Source organism: Belonocnema kinseyi, chromosome 1, assembly GCF_010883055.1.
Source record: "Belonocnema kinseyi isolate 2016_QV_RU_SX_M_011 chromosome 1, B_treatae_v1, whole genome shotgun sequence".
NCBI lineage: Eukaryota > Metazoa > Arthropoda > Insecta > Hymenoptera > Cynipidae > Belonocnema > Belonocnema kinseyi.
The window spans coordinates 88,021,807-88,036,222 of NC_046657.1; the positions used below are offsets into that span (position 1 = coordinate 88,021,807).

General features: G+C 34.4%; 2 protein-coding genes across 2 annotated transcripts in view; one reads left to right on the forward strand and one right to left on the reverse strand.

The window, feature by feature from the left end:
• The window catches only part of LOC117173758, a 33,302-nt gene extending 22,483 nt beyond the window's left edge, over positions 1-10,819 (reverse strand). Inside the window, exon 1 of the mRNA XM_033362427.1 lies at positions 10,453-10,819. The gene's annotated coding sequence lies outside the window, so the exon portion shown is untranslated. The remainder of the gene's footprint in view (positions 1-10,452) is intronic.
• On the forward strand, positions 934-3,965 carry LOC117178634. Its single transcript, XM_033370059.1, has 4 exons — positions 934-1,129; positions 1,248-2,738; positions 3,084-3,374; positions 3,469-3,965. The coding sequence occupies exons 1-4, from the start codon at positions 934-936 to the stop codon at positions 3,963-3,965; spliced, it is 2,475 nt and encodes an 824-aa protein (XP_033225950.1).
• Positions 10,820-14,416: the final 3,597 nt, after the last annotated feature.

The window sequence follows — 14,416 nt, forward strand, 5'->3', positions numbered from 1 at the left end:
ACTCCGGCGGTGATTGGACAAAATACTAACAGAAAAGCATTTTGCTCGACACCTTGACAAATGTAATTCCATGTAGAAACATGCGTTTAAATAAAATATTTTCCAAAAAAGTTACCCACGCTTTAACTTGACAGACTGTAAGTATTAATAAATTTAGTTTTAGCTCCAATTGTGTTACATTTATTTACCAAGTCGCCCTTCACAAAACATTTGGCGACCGTGACAGGACCGAGAGTTTGGCGACTTGAAGTGTAGTGACATTTTAAATTAATAAATTAGTGCTGGCAATGGAGCTTTTGAAGAAAAAGAGAGCGTGTTTGAGAACCGCCGTGACGAAAGCATTGAACGGGCTTAACGCGCTTATAGAGAGTACCACTGCTGGTTCAGGAGAATTAACAGTGTCTTATGGTTTATTGTGCGAAAAGCAACAAGAGTTAGACATTATCAACGCGAACATCATCGCCAGTCTACAAGGTGTAGACGCCAATGAAGAAGTTATCGAGAAATAGTACGATGATCAAGACGTGTACAAGGGTAAATTTCTCATAGCCAAATATCAATTTGAGCGACGCGCCGCCGCAAGAAGTGCAGTGCCTGCAGCTAACTCGCCAACGCCGGAATCTAGTGGAAATGCGCAGCAAAAAGTGCGAAAATCGTTAAAGCTGCCGAAGATTGAATTAGTGAAATTTACCGGTCAAGTGCGCGACTGGCTCCAGTTTTGGAGTATATTCAAGAAAATTCATGAATGCAGCAATCTCGACAATGAAGAGAAATTTCAATATTTAGTGCAAGCCATGGCGACGGGATCTCGTGCCGAAATTATAGTGAAGAGTTATCCACTGAAAGGCCGATAATTACGAAAAGGTGATTGACAGTTTCAAGAAGAGCTTCGGGCGAGAAGATTTACAAATAGAAGTGTATGCACGGGAGCTAATGCAGTTGGTGCTTCAAAACGCAACGTCTTCGAAGCCAATGCCGCTTGCGACCTTATACGACAAATTGGATTCGCATCTAAGATCGCTAGAAACGCTAGGCGTTACTACCGAAAAGTGTGGCGCTATGCTCATTCCGTTGGTAGTAGAATCTTCATTACTGGAGGATTTATTACGAGCATGGGAACGATCGAACAGTGTGTGCGATTTAAGTGCGTCTGAGAGTACGGCGACTGAGGGATCAAAAAATCGTCTATCCAAATTGATCAGATTTTTAGTCAGAAGTAAAAAATGAACTTCGAATTTCAATGGCAGTGAAAGGTTTTAGTTTGGCAAATAGTGATAATAGTGATTCGACGAGAAGAAAGCCAAAGTTTTCCGGCGAGAAGAGAGATGTGCCGAGTGCTAATAGTTTAATTGTCAAAGGGGAAGAATTATCTTGCATATTTTGTGAAAGAAAGGGACACGAGAGCGCGAAGTGTATGAAGGCGCGAAATATGCCGTACGCTGAGAAACAGGATAAAGCAAGAAGACAGCGCGCGTGTTTTAATTGTCTAAAATCTGGACACAGCTATAGTACGTGTCGCGTGAATGTAAAGTGTTCAAAGTTCGCGCGTCGTCACGTCCATATTATGTGTTTTAAGGATGAGAAGGACAAGAACAGTGTGTCAGAAAGCGTGGTCCGAAATACGACTTCCGCCGTGAATATGCAAATAGAGCATAATTTAGCCGTCTCATCAGAGGTGCCGAGAACGTTCATTAAGACTCTCAAAATCAAAGTGCGCAGTGATACGTCGGAAGTTATTGTGCGAGCAGTGATCGACACTGGCTCTCAAAATTCTTACATATTGAAAAGTGTTGCGTCTACACTCAAGTACAAGCAGATCGGTAAACAAGAGCTTGTGCACCTGCTATTTGGAGGCGACCGATCTAAAATAACTACGCACGCGAGATATTTGATCCGTGCTGGTAATTTAGATGGAGGTTATTGGTGTAACTTCCAGGCGCTCGACCAAGAAATGATATGCGCAGTTGTACCTACAGTGATAGAGGGAAAATGGATTGATGAGCTTAAAAGTGAGAAGATTAGTTTATCCGACGTGTGCAGTGAAGAGAAATCAGTAGCAGTACTTATCGGGGCCAATGTTGCCGGAAAATTGCTCACCAGCAGGCTACATACATTAGCGGGTGGACTAACCGCCGTTGAAACTCGACTAGGACGGACGCTTATGGGAAAGGTGCCCATAAAGAGCGAAGATGATTTAAATATGGCTGTCACGGCTATTTCGATGTTTGTAAAAGAGGCTGACATTAAAGATTTATGGTCTCTAGGCGCTATAGGGATTAGAGATCCAATCGAGCAACGCCTGAAGAAGGATACTGAAAAGGCTACAAAGCAAGCGTTGCTAAATAACGTTATAATGAGTGAAGAGGGGCAGTACGAGGTGAAAATGCCCTGGCTGGAGAATTACCCACCCCTTAAGGATAATAAAAATGTGGCTGTCAAGAAACTTCAATCGACGGCAAGAAACTTAAAAGCAGATAGATTATTTGAAGATTATGACGCAGTGTTCCAAGACTGGCTAGCTGAAGGAATCATCGAGTTGGTGCCGGTCGAGCAAGAGAAAGATTGGGGGCGATACCTGCCTCATCGACATGTTGTGAAGGAGAATAGCACGACATTTATACGACCGGTATACAATGCTTCCGACAAAGAAGAGGAGTCGCCATCGATCAACGACTGCGTCGAAAAGGGAGTGACTTTGATAGAATTGATTGCAGACATCTTACTACTATTCCGAGAAGGTAAGGTAGGTGTAGTAGCGGATATTAAAAAAGCGTTCTAACAAATAAGTATAGATAAGAGCGATAGAGATTTTTTACGATTTCTATGGTATGATAAGCAAGGCAATATTGTAATTTTTAGACATTGTAGAGTAATGTTCGGGGTAACTTGCAGCCCGTTTATCTTAGAAGCCGTGCTTAACATGCATTCAGAAAAAGTAATACAATCTATAGATAGCGATCAGTGTACAGAGTTTTCTAGAGAAAATATTGTTAAACTCAGAAATAGTTTTTAGGTTGATAACTGCGTTACTAGTGTTAACTTGGTAGATTAATTCAAAAATTGTATCAGTGATGCAAAAACAGTGATGGAGTCGGCTAGCTTCGATTTAAGAGGGTGGAAGTATACTCACGACGGCGCGGAGAAACGTCAAACCGGAGTTTTTGAAATATTGTGGGATAAATCAGACGATACTCTCTCGATTAAAGTAGATTTCGCGGAGCAGCTAGAGTCCGACAAAGTGACAAAGAAGAGTATTTTATCCGTTGCAAATCGCATTTTTGACCCCTTAGGTTTCATGTCTCCGGTGACGCTCTGTCCGCGACTCTTATTACAGGAAACCTGGGCGCAAAATTTATCGTGGGACGAAGTAGTCAGTGACGATATAAAATCCAAATTTTTGAAATGGGTTACGAGTTTAAAGAGTTTAAGTGAAATTAAAGTACCTCTGTTTATTCGGGGAAATTCAAGAAAGTGACCGTGTTAGTTTACATACATTTTGTGATGCTAGCAAAGATGCCTACGCAGCAGTCGTATTTTTAAGTGTAGAATCGGAATCGGGCGTAAGAGTGAACCTCGTACAGGGTAAATCTCGCGTCGCGCCGGCTAGAAAAGGAAATTCAGATGCGCGAGTGAGTATACCTAGATTAGAGCTTCTAGCAGCAACTATCGCGGCTAGATTAACAGCCTCGGTTTTAGAGTCATTTAAAGGTCGAAAAATGAATGTATGTTGTTGGAGTGATTCGTCAACAGTTTTAACCTGGATTCATGAAGAGAGTAATTGGGCTACGTTTGTGTGGAATAGATTCAAAGAAATTCATAGCTTATCTTCGGCGGATCAATGGAGACATGTGCCGGGTCACATGAATCCTGCAGATTTACCCTCTCGCGGATGTACATCGGATCAGCTGTTAATTTCCCGATGGTGGGAGGGATCGGAATGGTTAAAATCTAAACCGGAAAATTAGCCAGCTGAAAAATCAGAGTACGAAGAAAAAGAAGCTTACGGAGAGTTGAGAAAATCCGCGCAGAAAGAACAGGCTTGTACTCTGTTAACGTGCGAAAATGGGAAGCCGTGATTTCGCGATTTTCGAACTACACACAAACAAAACGAGTGCTAGCGCGGATAATGAGATTTTGTAATAAGGGATCGTCCACAAATTACGTAAGACGTTCTTCTTTTGTTTGAATAAAGACGAGCATAAAATTGCTGTGAAGTTGAGAAGGACACAACGATATAAACAAAAGAAAAACGTCTTACGTAATTTGTGGACGATCCCTAATGTAAAGCTGTCGAAAGAATCGCGTACTAAAGGGGAATTATCATGTACAGAGAGTGAAAAGGCAGAAATTTTATTATTAAAAATAGTGCAAAGAGAGGATTTTAAAACCCATACAGAGGATATAATAATTAAGCACTTAGAGCCATTTAAAGATAACGAGGGATTATTGCGTTTGAAAACGAGGATAATTTTCAGAGAAGACACGTATGATTTTCGATATCCGATCGTCTTACTCGCAGAAAATGAATTAGTTAAATCGATTATAAGAGAGAAACATATCGAGTTCAAACACGAGGGAGTAAAAATTTTAATGAGCAATCTTAGGGAGAAATATTGGATTTTAGGCGGTAGGAAAATTATTAGAACCGTAATCTAGCAAATGCAGCGTTTGCCGCCGATATGATAGAAAACCTTTTACGACTGAGCCCGCGCCCTTGCCGATTGACAGAGCTCGAGAGGCGTCAGTTTTTGAGGTAGTAGGCGTAGATTTTGCTGTACCTATCTTTCTGAAGGAAGGGCAAAAGTCTTGGATTTGCATATTTACTTGCGCGGTATTTAGAGCCGTAAGTTTTGAATTAGTGACTTCATTATCGACCGCAGCGTTTTTGATGGCTCTTCGATGACATACTGGGCGACGGGGAAAGCCAAGTATAATTTATAGTGATAACGGAAAAAATTTTACCGGATTAAACAATTTGCTTAAAAATATTAAGTTCGAGAAGGTAGCCAGCGCGATAGCAAATCAGCAAATAAAATGTATTTTCAACCCCCCGACAGCGGCGTGGTGTCAGGCGATCAAAAGTTAGGTAAGAGTGATGAAAAAGAAATTGTAATAACTCGGAGTGGAAGAAAGATTGTTAAACCTGATCGTTTAAATTACAAGTAAATATTATATGACGAGAGTAGTCATTTAGGTTAAAGTAAGTTGCATATTAATTTCGAAAGTTTGTGTCAAGTTGTGTTTAGGAGCAATTTCATTATATATCTGTGTGTTCATAAGTGATTGTAGCGTATTAAAATTAATTTTGTAACATTGAATTTTAGAATGTACTAAGTGTGTAATTCATGTAAAAGCGTGTGGATCGAGATGATTCGTCATCTCGATGGTGGGAGGATATCGAATAGAGGCAGCAGAGTTTATAAGTTTTTGGATGCGTAGACAATTTAGAATAAGAGTGTTAGTGTGTTTACGTGAGACAAACAGCGTTTTGGGGAAATAATAAAACTGCAGAAGCAGTATAGTTATAAAAGGCATCTGTTGGGAAAGACCCAGAGCGCTGTATACTGTCCGCACGTGCGTCGGGTAATTAAAAGGATTAGACGGTCCTCTCAAGATGCGTCCAGCGGTCGTAAAAGGAGGAAAATGCCTGTCCTCCGATGCGCTGACAATTTTCGGCGATACTCTAGAGAGTAGTGTGTTGGAGCCTCGCATTTAAAGTGTGTTTATTTTGGTTCTCATCGTTCTCGATCTATAAGTTTGATTTGTAACTTTTTCTTTTAATTTTAAATATTAGTATTAATAAATTTAGTTTTAGCTCCAATTGTGTTACATTTATTTACCAAGTCGCCCTTCGTAAAACATACACCTCGCGCTCCGCGTTCGAATATTTATTCTCTGAATTTGGAATGCTTCAATAAAATTTGATCAACAAGATCTCTTTTAGATGGCAGTATTTATGTGCGTCTTCATATTCTGAATTGTCTACTTAAATTAAGTATAGTCAAAGATTAAGTTTCTCAAGGCTATACGCAGTGTGTTATGCACATTCTCATCGTGATATTCACGCTGCGCGCTCGATTTCCGACAGACGTTTATAAACAGGTTTTGTGAAATCTTTTTTTCTCTCGTAACTTTCGTCGTTTTTCTACACATTTTCATTTTATTTTTTTATTTTCAATGTTATTTATTTCAACGAATAAAACAAAAAGTACGCATCCTATCAAGAAGTGATTTTTAACGAAATTGCAGATCTTTTTTGGGATAACAAATTTTGATTATTCATATTTTTTCGTATCCTACATAGTTTAACCACAAAATGGAATTTTTTATTTTTCATTATTTATTGTGCAATCAAAATTTGAATTTTCGATTTTTCAAGAAAATCCAAAAATTTCTTATGATAATCTTGTAAGGCTTTCAAAAAGAAATTTTGTTCTTCTCTTGACTTGTTTTTCATATCGTGTATTTTTTGGCTTAAAATTTTAATTTTCGGTTGATTTAAAATTTTTTGAAAAAGATATAACTCTGAGAATTTTCTTTTTATCGAAAAAAGTCATTAGGATACATTGTTTATCCATTTTAATACTATAAATATCCTTACATAGAATGTTCAAATTCAGAAAAAAGTGGTCTCAGAAATGTTCAAAATGCGCTTACTTTTTGAATTTTTATCAAAAATGGCTGGTTAACGAACTTGTCCTTTCTTTTAGGACCTTGAAAAAGTGTGCCAAAAATGAATTTGATCTGTTTATTTTTTCGAGAATTATCGTGTTAACGGACGGACGGCCGGACAGACAGACAAACGCCATCGCAAAAACCTGACTTTTGGATTCAGGGGGTCTCGAAACGTGGAGATCCATTGAAAAACTGTGATGTCAAATTTCAGACAATTCTAATACTTTCTCGAAGCAATACCGCCTGATTTAACCGGGAGTTGAAAGATTCTCACATTAAGGGCATGTGATACTTACAATTTCCCAGGCTTTTTTTCCACAAATTTAAAATTTTTAAAAACTGAATTCGGAGATGCTATAAAATATCATAACGGACGTCTCCGGAATCTTTTTTGAGAGATAATAACAAAAAAAAATTTATTGTGCTAAATAAAAATTGTATGCATATGTATTATTTTGAGGTTACGTCGTTTTTCATCTCTGCCTTTCCAATAATCTGGAAATTATTTATGAAATAAACTTTTTTGATTGCCTGCAAAAAGGGTTAGTTTCGGGAGGTTAGTTACTATGTTTATTTGCAAGTCCAAAGTTTTCGGCCAAAAATGTTGTGTAGTTTGGAAGTAACGCACAGGAGAATTGTAACATACATAACCTCCAAATGTACATACGTTGTTAACAATATCAATTTTTTTTTTGAAAATAAACCACAAATAAAGTGTGCGGGGACGTCCGTTAGCATGTCCGCTATCATTTCCTAAATTTTTAAGACAAAATATTGATTATTCTAGAAAAAAAGCCGTCGGAACCTAAAACTGGTAAAATCGATAGTAATTCCTGAGCGCTATGCAAATTAATCAGATTTTGCTAAATTAAAACTTTTTTGAATTAAACCAAAAAAAAGTGTGTGGGGCCGTCCGTTAGCATGGTCGCTATCATGTCCCAAATTTTTAAGACAAAATATTGATTATTAAAGAAAAAAAGCTGTCGGAACCTAAAACTGGTAAAATCGACAATTTTCTAAGTATCACATGCCCTTAAGGTCACTGTAACGTGCACGGACTTTTTAAATTCGTTTTTCTCGAGAATAGCTGAAAAACGAACCTTATCACCTTAGCATATTCCAAGTTTGGTAATGTCCTCTTACTAGGAGAGTATGCATGGAAACAAAATTCCGAAGGGTGTAGATTCCCGTTGTGATTTATAATTTTATCACATATATCTCAATACAAGCCTTTAAAAATATGAAGAGGTTTTTTACATCCATGCCACGACTGGATACAATTTGACTTTAAACTGTATCATAAAAATTCCATGACTGTTTTTACTCTCTCTTGAAAATGTATGACCCCTTCATAAAAAGTATCAGATTTAACTACTCTAATAAATTTTCCAGCACTTTTTTCGATTTGAATGAAAAGTTTCAAAGTATTTTGTAACTAAATTCGAATTCTTAAAAAAATTAATATTTGCTTAAGGGCATGTGACACAGCCAAATACCTATATTATCGACCTCACTTTATCAGCTCACTGAATATTTTTTGAACCTAAGAACTTTTTTCTAAATAAAATATTGAGCTGAAACTTTGGAAAATGTATTAGAGTACAATAAAGTACGTTTAGGTACTGCCTTTTGGTAGGAACTTTACTGAAAATTATTTCATCTTTTTTCTGAACCTCGACATTTTTTGAACGTTCGAACTTTTTTTATACATAAAAGATGGGTCTCAAACTTTGAGAAATGAAAGAGCCAAAAGAAACCTACGTTAAAGTACAAAGATTAATAATAAAAGATGTAAAAAAAAAATATGTTAATAATCAATTCCAACGGCATCAGTCGGTAACGTTGTACACGAAAATACGAACCCTCTAGAGCCTCTTCTGGTGGCCGCCAGGTTTCGTATTTTCGTGTACAACGTGACCGGCTGATGCCGTTGGAATTGATTGTTGAAATTTTTTTTTTACATCTTTTATTATTAATCTTTGTACTTTAACGTAGTTTTCTTTCGGCTCTTATATTTCTCAAAGTTTGAGACCGATATTTTACGTATAAAAAAGTTTGATCGTTCAAAAAATGTCGAGGTTCAGAAAAAAGGTACAATAATTTTCAGTGAAGTTCCTACCGAAATGCAGTACCTAAACGTACTTTATTGTACTCTAAAACATTTCCCAAAGTTTCAGCTCGATATTTTATTTACAAAAAAAGTTCTTAGGTTCAAAAAAAACATTCAGTGAAGTGATAAAGTGAGGTCGGCAATATAGGTATTTAGCTGTGTCACATGCCCTTGAACAATTTTTTTCTAGCCTGTAAATCATGAAAAGTTATTATTTTTCGGGATAAACGATCCTGTTGATAAATTTCAAGAATAATATTTTTTTTAACATATTTGATGATTATTTAAATAATTTTAATTGGTTTAAACTATTTTTTCCCTGTAAATCTGGTAGTTACCACATTTTGCAATCAATAAGGCATTCAATGAATGCGAATAGTGGTACTTTGTGTGAAAGACAGTTCATAATTATTTAATTTGTTTATTAATCTTCAGTATTTGTTTATTTCAGAACTTATACCCTAATCTTTTCAACAATAGTGATTAAAAAAAAAATTCATTCAGTTACATTATGGATAGTTACTGTTTCAGATCGATTTCATTGATAAAGAAAAATACTGATTAATAAGCGACAAAGTGTAAAAGATTTCAAAAGACTAAAATTTCCTGAATCTTTTGTATCAAGGGGGACAAGTGATGCTAATTGTTTAAGTAATTGCACACTGTCTTTCACAGAAAATATAACTTTTAACATTAATTATCGCGATTGGTTCAAAATTAACCACCAATGAAGACAATGATTGCCGACGCTAAACGACTTGAAAAAATAGGAAATTTATTTGTTCGGAAAACGAACAAATTGGGCAGGATTTATCAGCAATAATTGAAAGTCTAGTTTTTTGTATCACCCTAATATTAATGTATACCATTGTATTTTGTATAACACCACATTATACACTAACATTGTATGCCAAATTACCAAATACAAAGAAATACAAAGTTTCAAGTAATTTTTACATCAATTGTCTGTTTTTAAATTTTGTTATAAATGACTGTATTTTGTTATAGCAAAGCCGTAGTTTTTTGGTGCAGTTTCTTCCAATAGGGATACATATTACATTTAATAATTACACTATGTTGTTATATAGTTAGATAGATCTTTTAATGAGACCTACTAAATGACTAATAAAAAGAGAATACATGTGACTTATCACACATTTTTGTAAACAAAATTACTCACATTCCACCTCTAATTAAATGGTCGTTAAATATGAAGACATTCCAATCTCAGTAGCTTTTCTTAGTATTTAGTTCAGAATCAAGTCATAATTTTTAAATATGAAAAAAGTATATTAGGTATGTTCACTTCAATCAACAGCTAACTTCATGTCGTAGATTGCTGAGGGGCAAACAAGGGACCAAATACATGGGATTCAGTTCATTTTTGCCCTATTTTGCTAATATCTTTGTAAAATCTAATTTTTCCTATATAAGTGTATTTGAAAAAAAAAATTTATTTTTTAATAACTATTTAATGAAATAATAAAATGATAATGATGATCATTAATTCCAAAGATATTACAGAATGGAAGTTTTGTTCTATTCATATGATCCATTGTTTTCCTCTCAGCTTTTAACAAAATGAAGCTAGGTGATGGTTAAAGTGAAAATACCTAATATTCTTATTAACTGATAATAATTTTTGAATTAGTACAATGGTGACCCACCTGTCGCCGTATAGTGTAAATTCCAATGTCTGCTAATCAGACACTGGTCACCATGGGCACACGTCGTGTAAACACGCACTTCAACTTTCACCGGTACGTTAGCATTGCACATTGTGGATCATCGGCATCAATTTACAGAGATTCATAGTACAGTTTTTAATGTAAGCTGCCAGGAACTTTGAGAATATGTATATGAATGTCGTGACACCACTCGAGGCAGCGCATGAACTGATTACTGAACTGAACGTCTCCGCGCTGCGCGCAATTGCGTTTCACAATAATGCGCGAGTTTCCTTTAATGCTTTAGAAGAGAAGACTGAGGTCTCAACATGCGCTATCGCCAGGGGACGTACTGATTATTAATGTACAAGCTGAGATGAGGTACAAGTATAAAAGCTATGCTAGGAAGTGGGACCACAGCGGCGTAACTATCATTTCATTGATACAGAGCCCATTGGCGTCGCGGCGGTTACAAAATATGGAACTTCAACCCCGGATTGGTAAGGTGGGATTTCGAAGAAATTCTGGTGCGGGCCGGTACTGTGTTCAGCAATTCGGGCCCTTTGACTTCCAGAATTGGGTCAAACTTTTGTTTTAACTATTTTTCCCGGGTATATTTTCTATATCACAATACGACCTATCCTGTGTAACTTCATGACATACTCGATGATAGTCTTCAATTTAGCTTGTGCTCTAAATAAATTGAATGCAAGCGTTCAAAGCAGTAAATTGGATTAAGTGTATTAGTCTTTTTAATTTAATTTTTTTTATTATATTTTTTTTACTTAGATTGCATAGTAAAAAATGTGCTGCTGTGCGTGCGCCATGTAAGTTTGAGCGCGCGTATGTTGGTTCCAGAGCTATGCGCTCGGTATTTGTAGTTCCTCCACAATTGTGCACACAGACCTTTTAAAATTAAAGGTCAAAGCATAAAAAATTGTGATTTGATCATTTGGGATTACGGAAACACTTTGTTTGGATCTAAGGAACGCAATTCATAAAGAATAGAAATATTTACTTGACAGTATAAATATTCTTTGAGCGAAATATATTTGTTATTGATTGTAATAAATAAGTATTTGATATGATAGGTGAGTTCCGTAATCTACAGAAGTATGGTATAAGTTCAAGTTGATAATTATTACTTACAAATACATACAACTCGGATCGCGTAAAAGTTATTTTGGAACAAAATGTATGGTACTTTTATTTAAATAAGCATATTTTGTGGTAAAATAAATATTTCTTTAAAGCAAACAAATTTTGTTTAACGAAAATAAATATATATATTTTTCCAAGTTAACACTTGGAAGTAACACTTCTAAACTTGAAAGATTTCTTAAGATTGTCAACAGTTAACTCTAATAGTTTAGAGTTGTAAAGTATTTTTATTTGATTTTTTCAAAAACTTGAAACTTTTCGCAAAATATAACTTAACAATTCCGTTGAAAATTCGTTTACAACTTAAAGCAACTAAACTTAAAAAAATAAAATAAAAGACCACCCACGTTTTTAACTTTTCGAGGCCCTCAAAAACTCTGAATAATTAAAATTCAAAACTACTAAAAATATACAAGCCTAAGCGATTTAAGTTAAAAATAATCATTAATTCCTGAATTTTAAAAGCTGCGTTAATTTGAAGTTCTCTCATTTATAATTTCATTAAAATTATTCTTTAAACCTTTTCAATTAAGATTTATTTATTTTTAGAGTTTTATCTAAATTGTAAAAAAGAGAGTCTGCAAAGCTTAAATCTCAAACTCTTTTTTTTCAATTGTACAATTCTAAATGATTGAAATTAGAACATAAAATAGGTTTAGTTTTGGGGGATAGCCGTTAACACGTTACCGTAGGTATAGCACCTTTAAAAATTAAATTATTTAGCTCAAAACCTCAACATTTAAAATTCCTCAATTTCAGACGCTTTTTTTACAAGCTCTAAAAAATCCTAACTCAAAATGTGTTAATAATTCAAAATTTAAAGGGTCCTACTCATATCGATGATGAAATAAAACGCAGAATGGTTATCATGAATAACCGAGGGGACACATAAGCTCTAGATGTGTGCTTCAAGTCATTCCACGCTTTAACTGCCCATTTATCCAAGCTCACGAAAACAAGTGTGGAATTTTGTTCAACGTTACGTTTATAAAATTTTCACTCGGTACAACATTGATTGCAGTTCTCAAGCACAAGTTGCAGCCGAGCTTTTTGCCACCGAGCCAAGTTTGAAGTATAAGCTCTTTAATTTTCTTAAAAGCACAACATGTTCTGAAATGTTAGTTAATACGTTGAAAGTTTACGTACTTTGTTAAAATTGAAATTCTTGGTGGCCGTTTCATTATTTTAGTCGAAAGTTGTTGGCTGGTTGAAAATCAAACTATTTTGTTGACGATTATATTTTTTTTGTCTTTGAATTTAAACTATTTATTTTTTCGTTAAGAACTCACTTTTTTGTTGTATATTTAACTATTTATGTTAAAAATGCAACTGTTTTTGGTTAAAGTTTAGTATATCTTCTTTCAAAATATCACTACTGGCTTAAAAATTAATTTTTGAAGGTATTTCGTTAAAAATTCATTCATTTTCTTCAAAGTTCAAATATTTTGTTAAAAAGTCATGCTTTTTGGTTGAAAATTAAATGGTTTTTTAAAACATTTATCTAGTTGGACAGAATGTTCGTCCTTTTATATTAAAAATCCACCATTCTTCTAGAAAATTTAATTATATTTCTTCAAAAATGCAAGTATTGTAACTATTTGATCAGAATGTCATATTTTTCGGCCGCAAATTAAATTGTTTTGTTGAAATTTTATTTTTTCCAATGAAAATTTATCTTCTCTAATTGAAGATTCTACTATTTGTTTGGAAAATCATGTTGTTTAAAATTCGTTTTTCTTGTGTGAAATTAATTTTCTTGTTTGAAACTTTACCGTTTTGCTTTGATAATACATATAAGTAGATTGAAACACTCGACTTATTTAATTAAAAATTCAACTATTTTGTTTGAAATTATTTACTTTATTTTCTTATTTTCGGTTAAAAATGTATCTTTCTTACTTGAAAGTTCTTTTTGATTCGTAGAAAATAATATTATTTTGTTCAAATTTCCTCTTTTAGTTACGACTGCAACTGTTTGGTTCAAAATTAATTTTTTGTTTTAAATTACATCTCTTTGGTTGAAAATATAACTTTTATGTTGAAAATGTACTTGTTTTGTGAAAATTTATATTTTTTAGTTGATAAGTCAACTAATGATTTAAAAATGTATGTATTTTGTTGAAAAATTTTCCTTATTGGGAGAAAATTAAACTTCTTGGTTGGAAATTCGTCATCCTGTTTGAGAATTTATTCTCATGGGTTAGAAATTTAACTATTTGTTTAATGATTCAATTAGTTTGTTAAGAATTCAATTAATTTGTAGGAATTTAAACTATTTTGTTAGAAAGCCATCGATTTTGGCCGAAAACTTAACTTTTTAGGTAGAAAATAATGATTTCAAAAATTGTAAATTATTTTATTACGTTCATAAAAGATCCAATGTGGAAAAGCAACAAACAAGGTCAAAATTCTAATTTTTGAATGTTACTGGTCAGGGAATATGAAAAATTTATCAGGCACACATCAGGGAGAAATCAAGGAAAATTCGTGGAATACCGAAAACGAATTTTTGCGACCGCGTTTGTTGTTAGCGTTTTTAATCAATTTCATATCTTTTACGATTAAAACTGAGTACTGTTTCAGCAAACAACGAGAGAAAATTTCAATATCAGCCTACTCTATAGTTGGGAATTCAGCTGCTAAATTAGCTTAAAATTCGATAACTCAGTCAAAATTCAACCAATTCTAATCAAAAAAAGTTGATTAAGGTGGCTTGGGCGCTTTTTAAAAAAATCACAGGCAGTTCTGAAAATTTGATATTATCGAAAGAAAATATACTAGATCACTTTGCAAAAAAGAAATA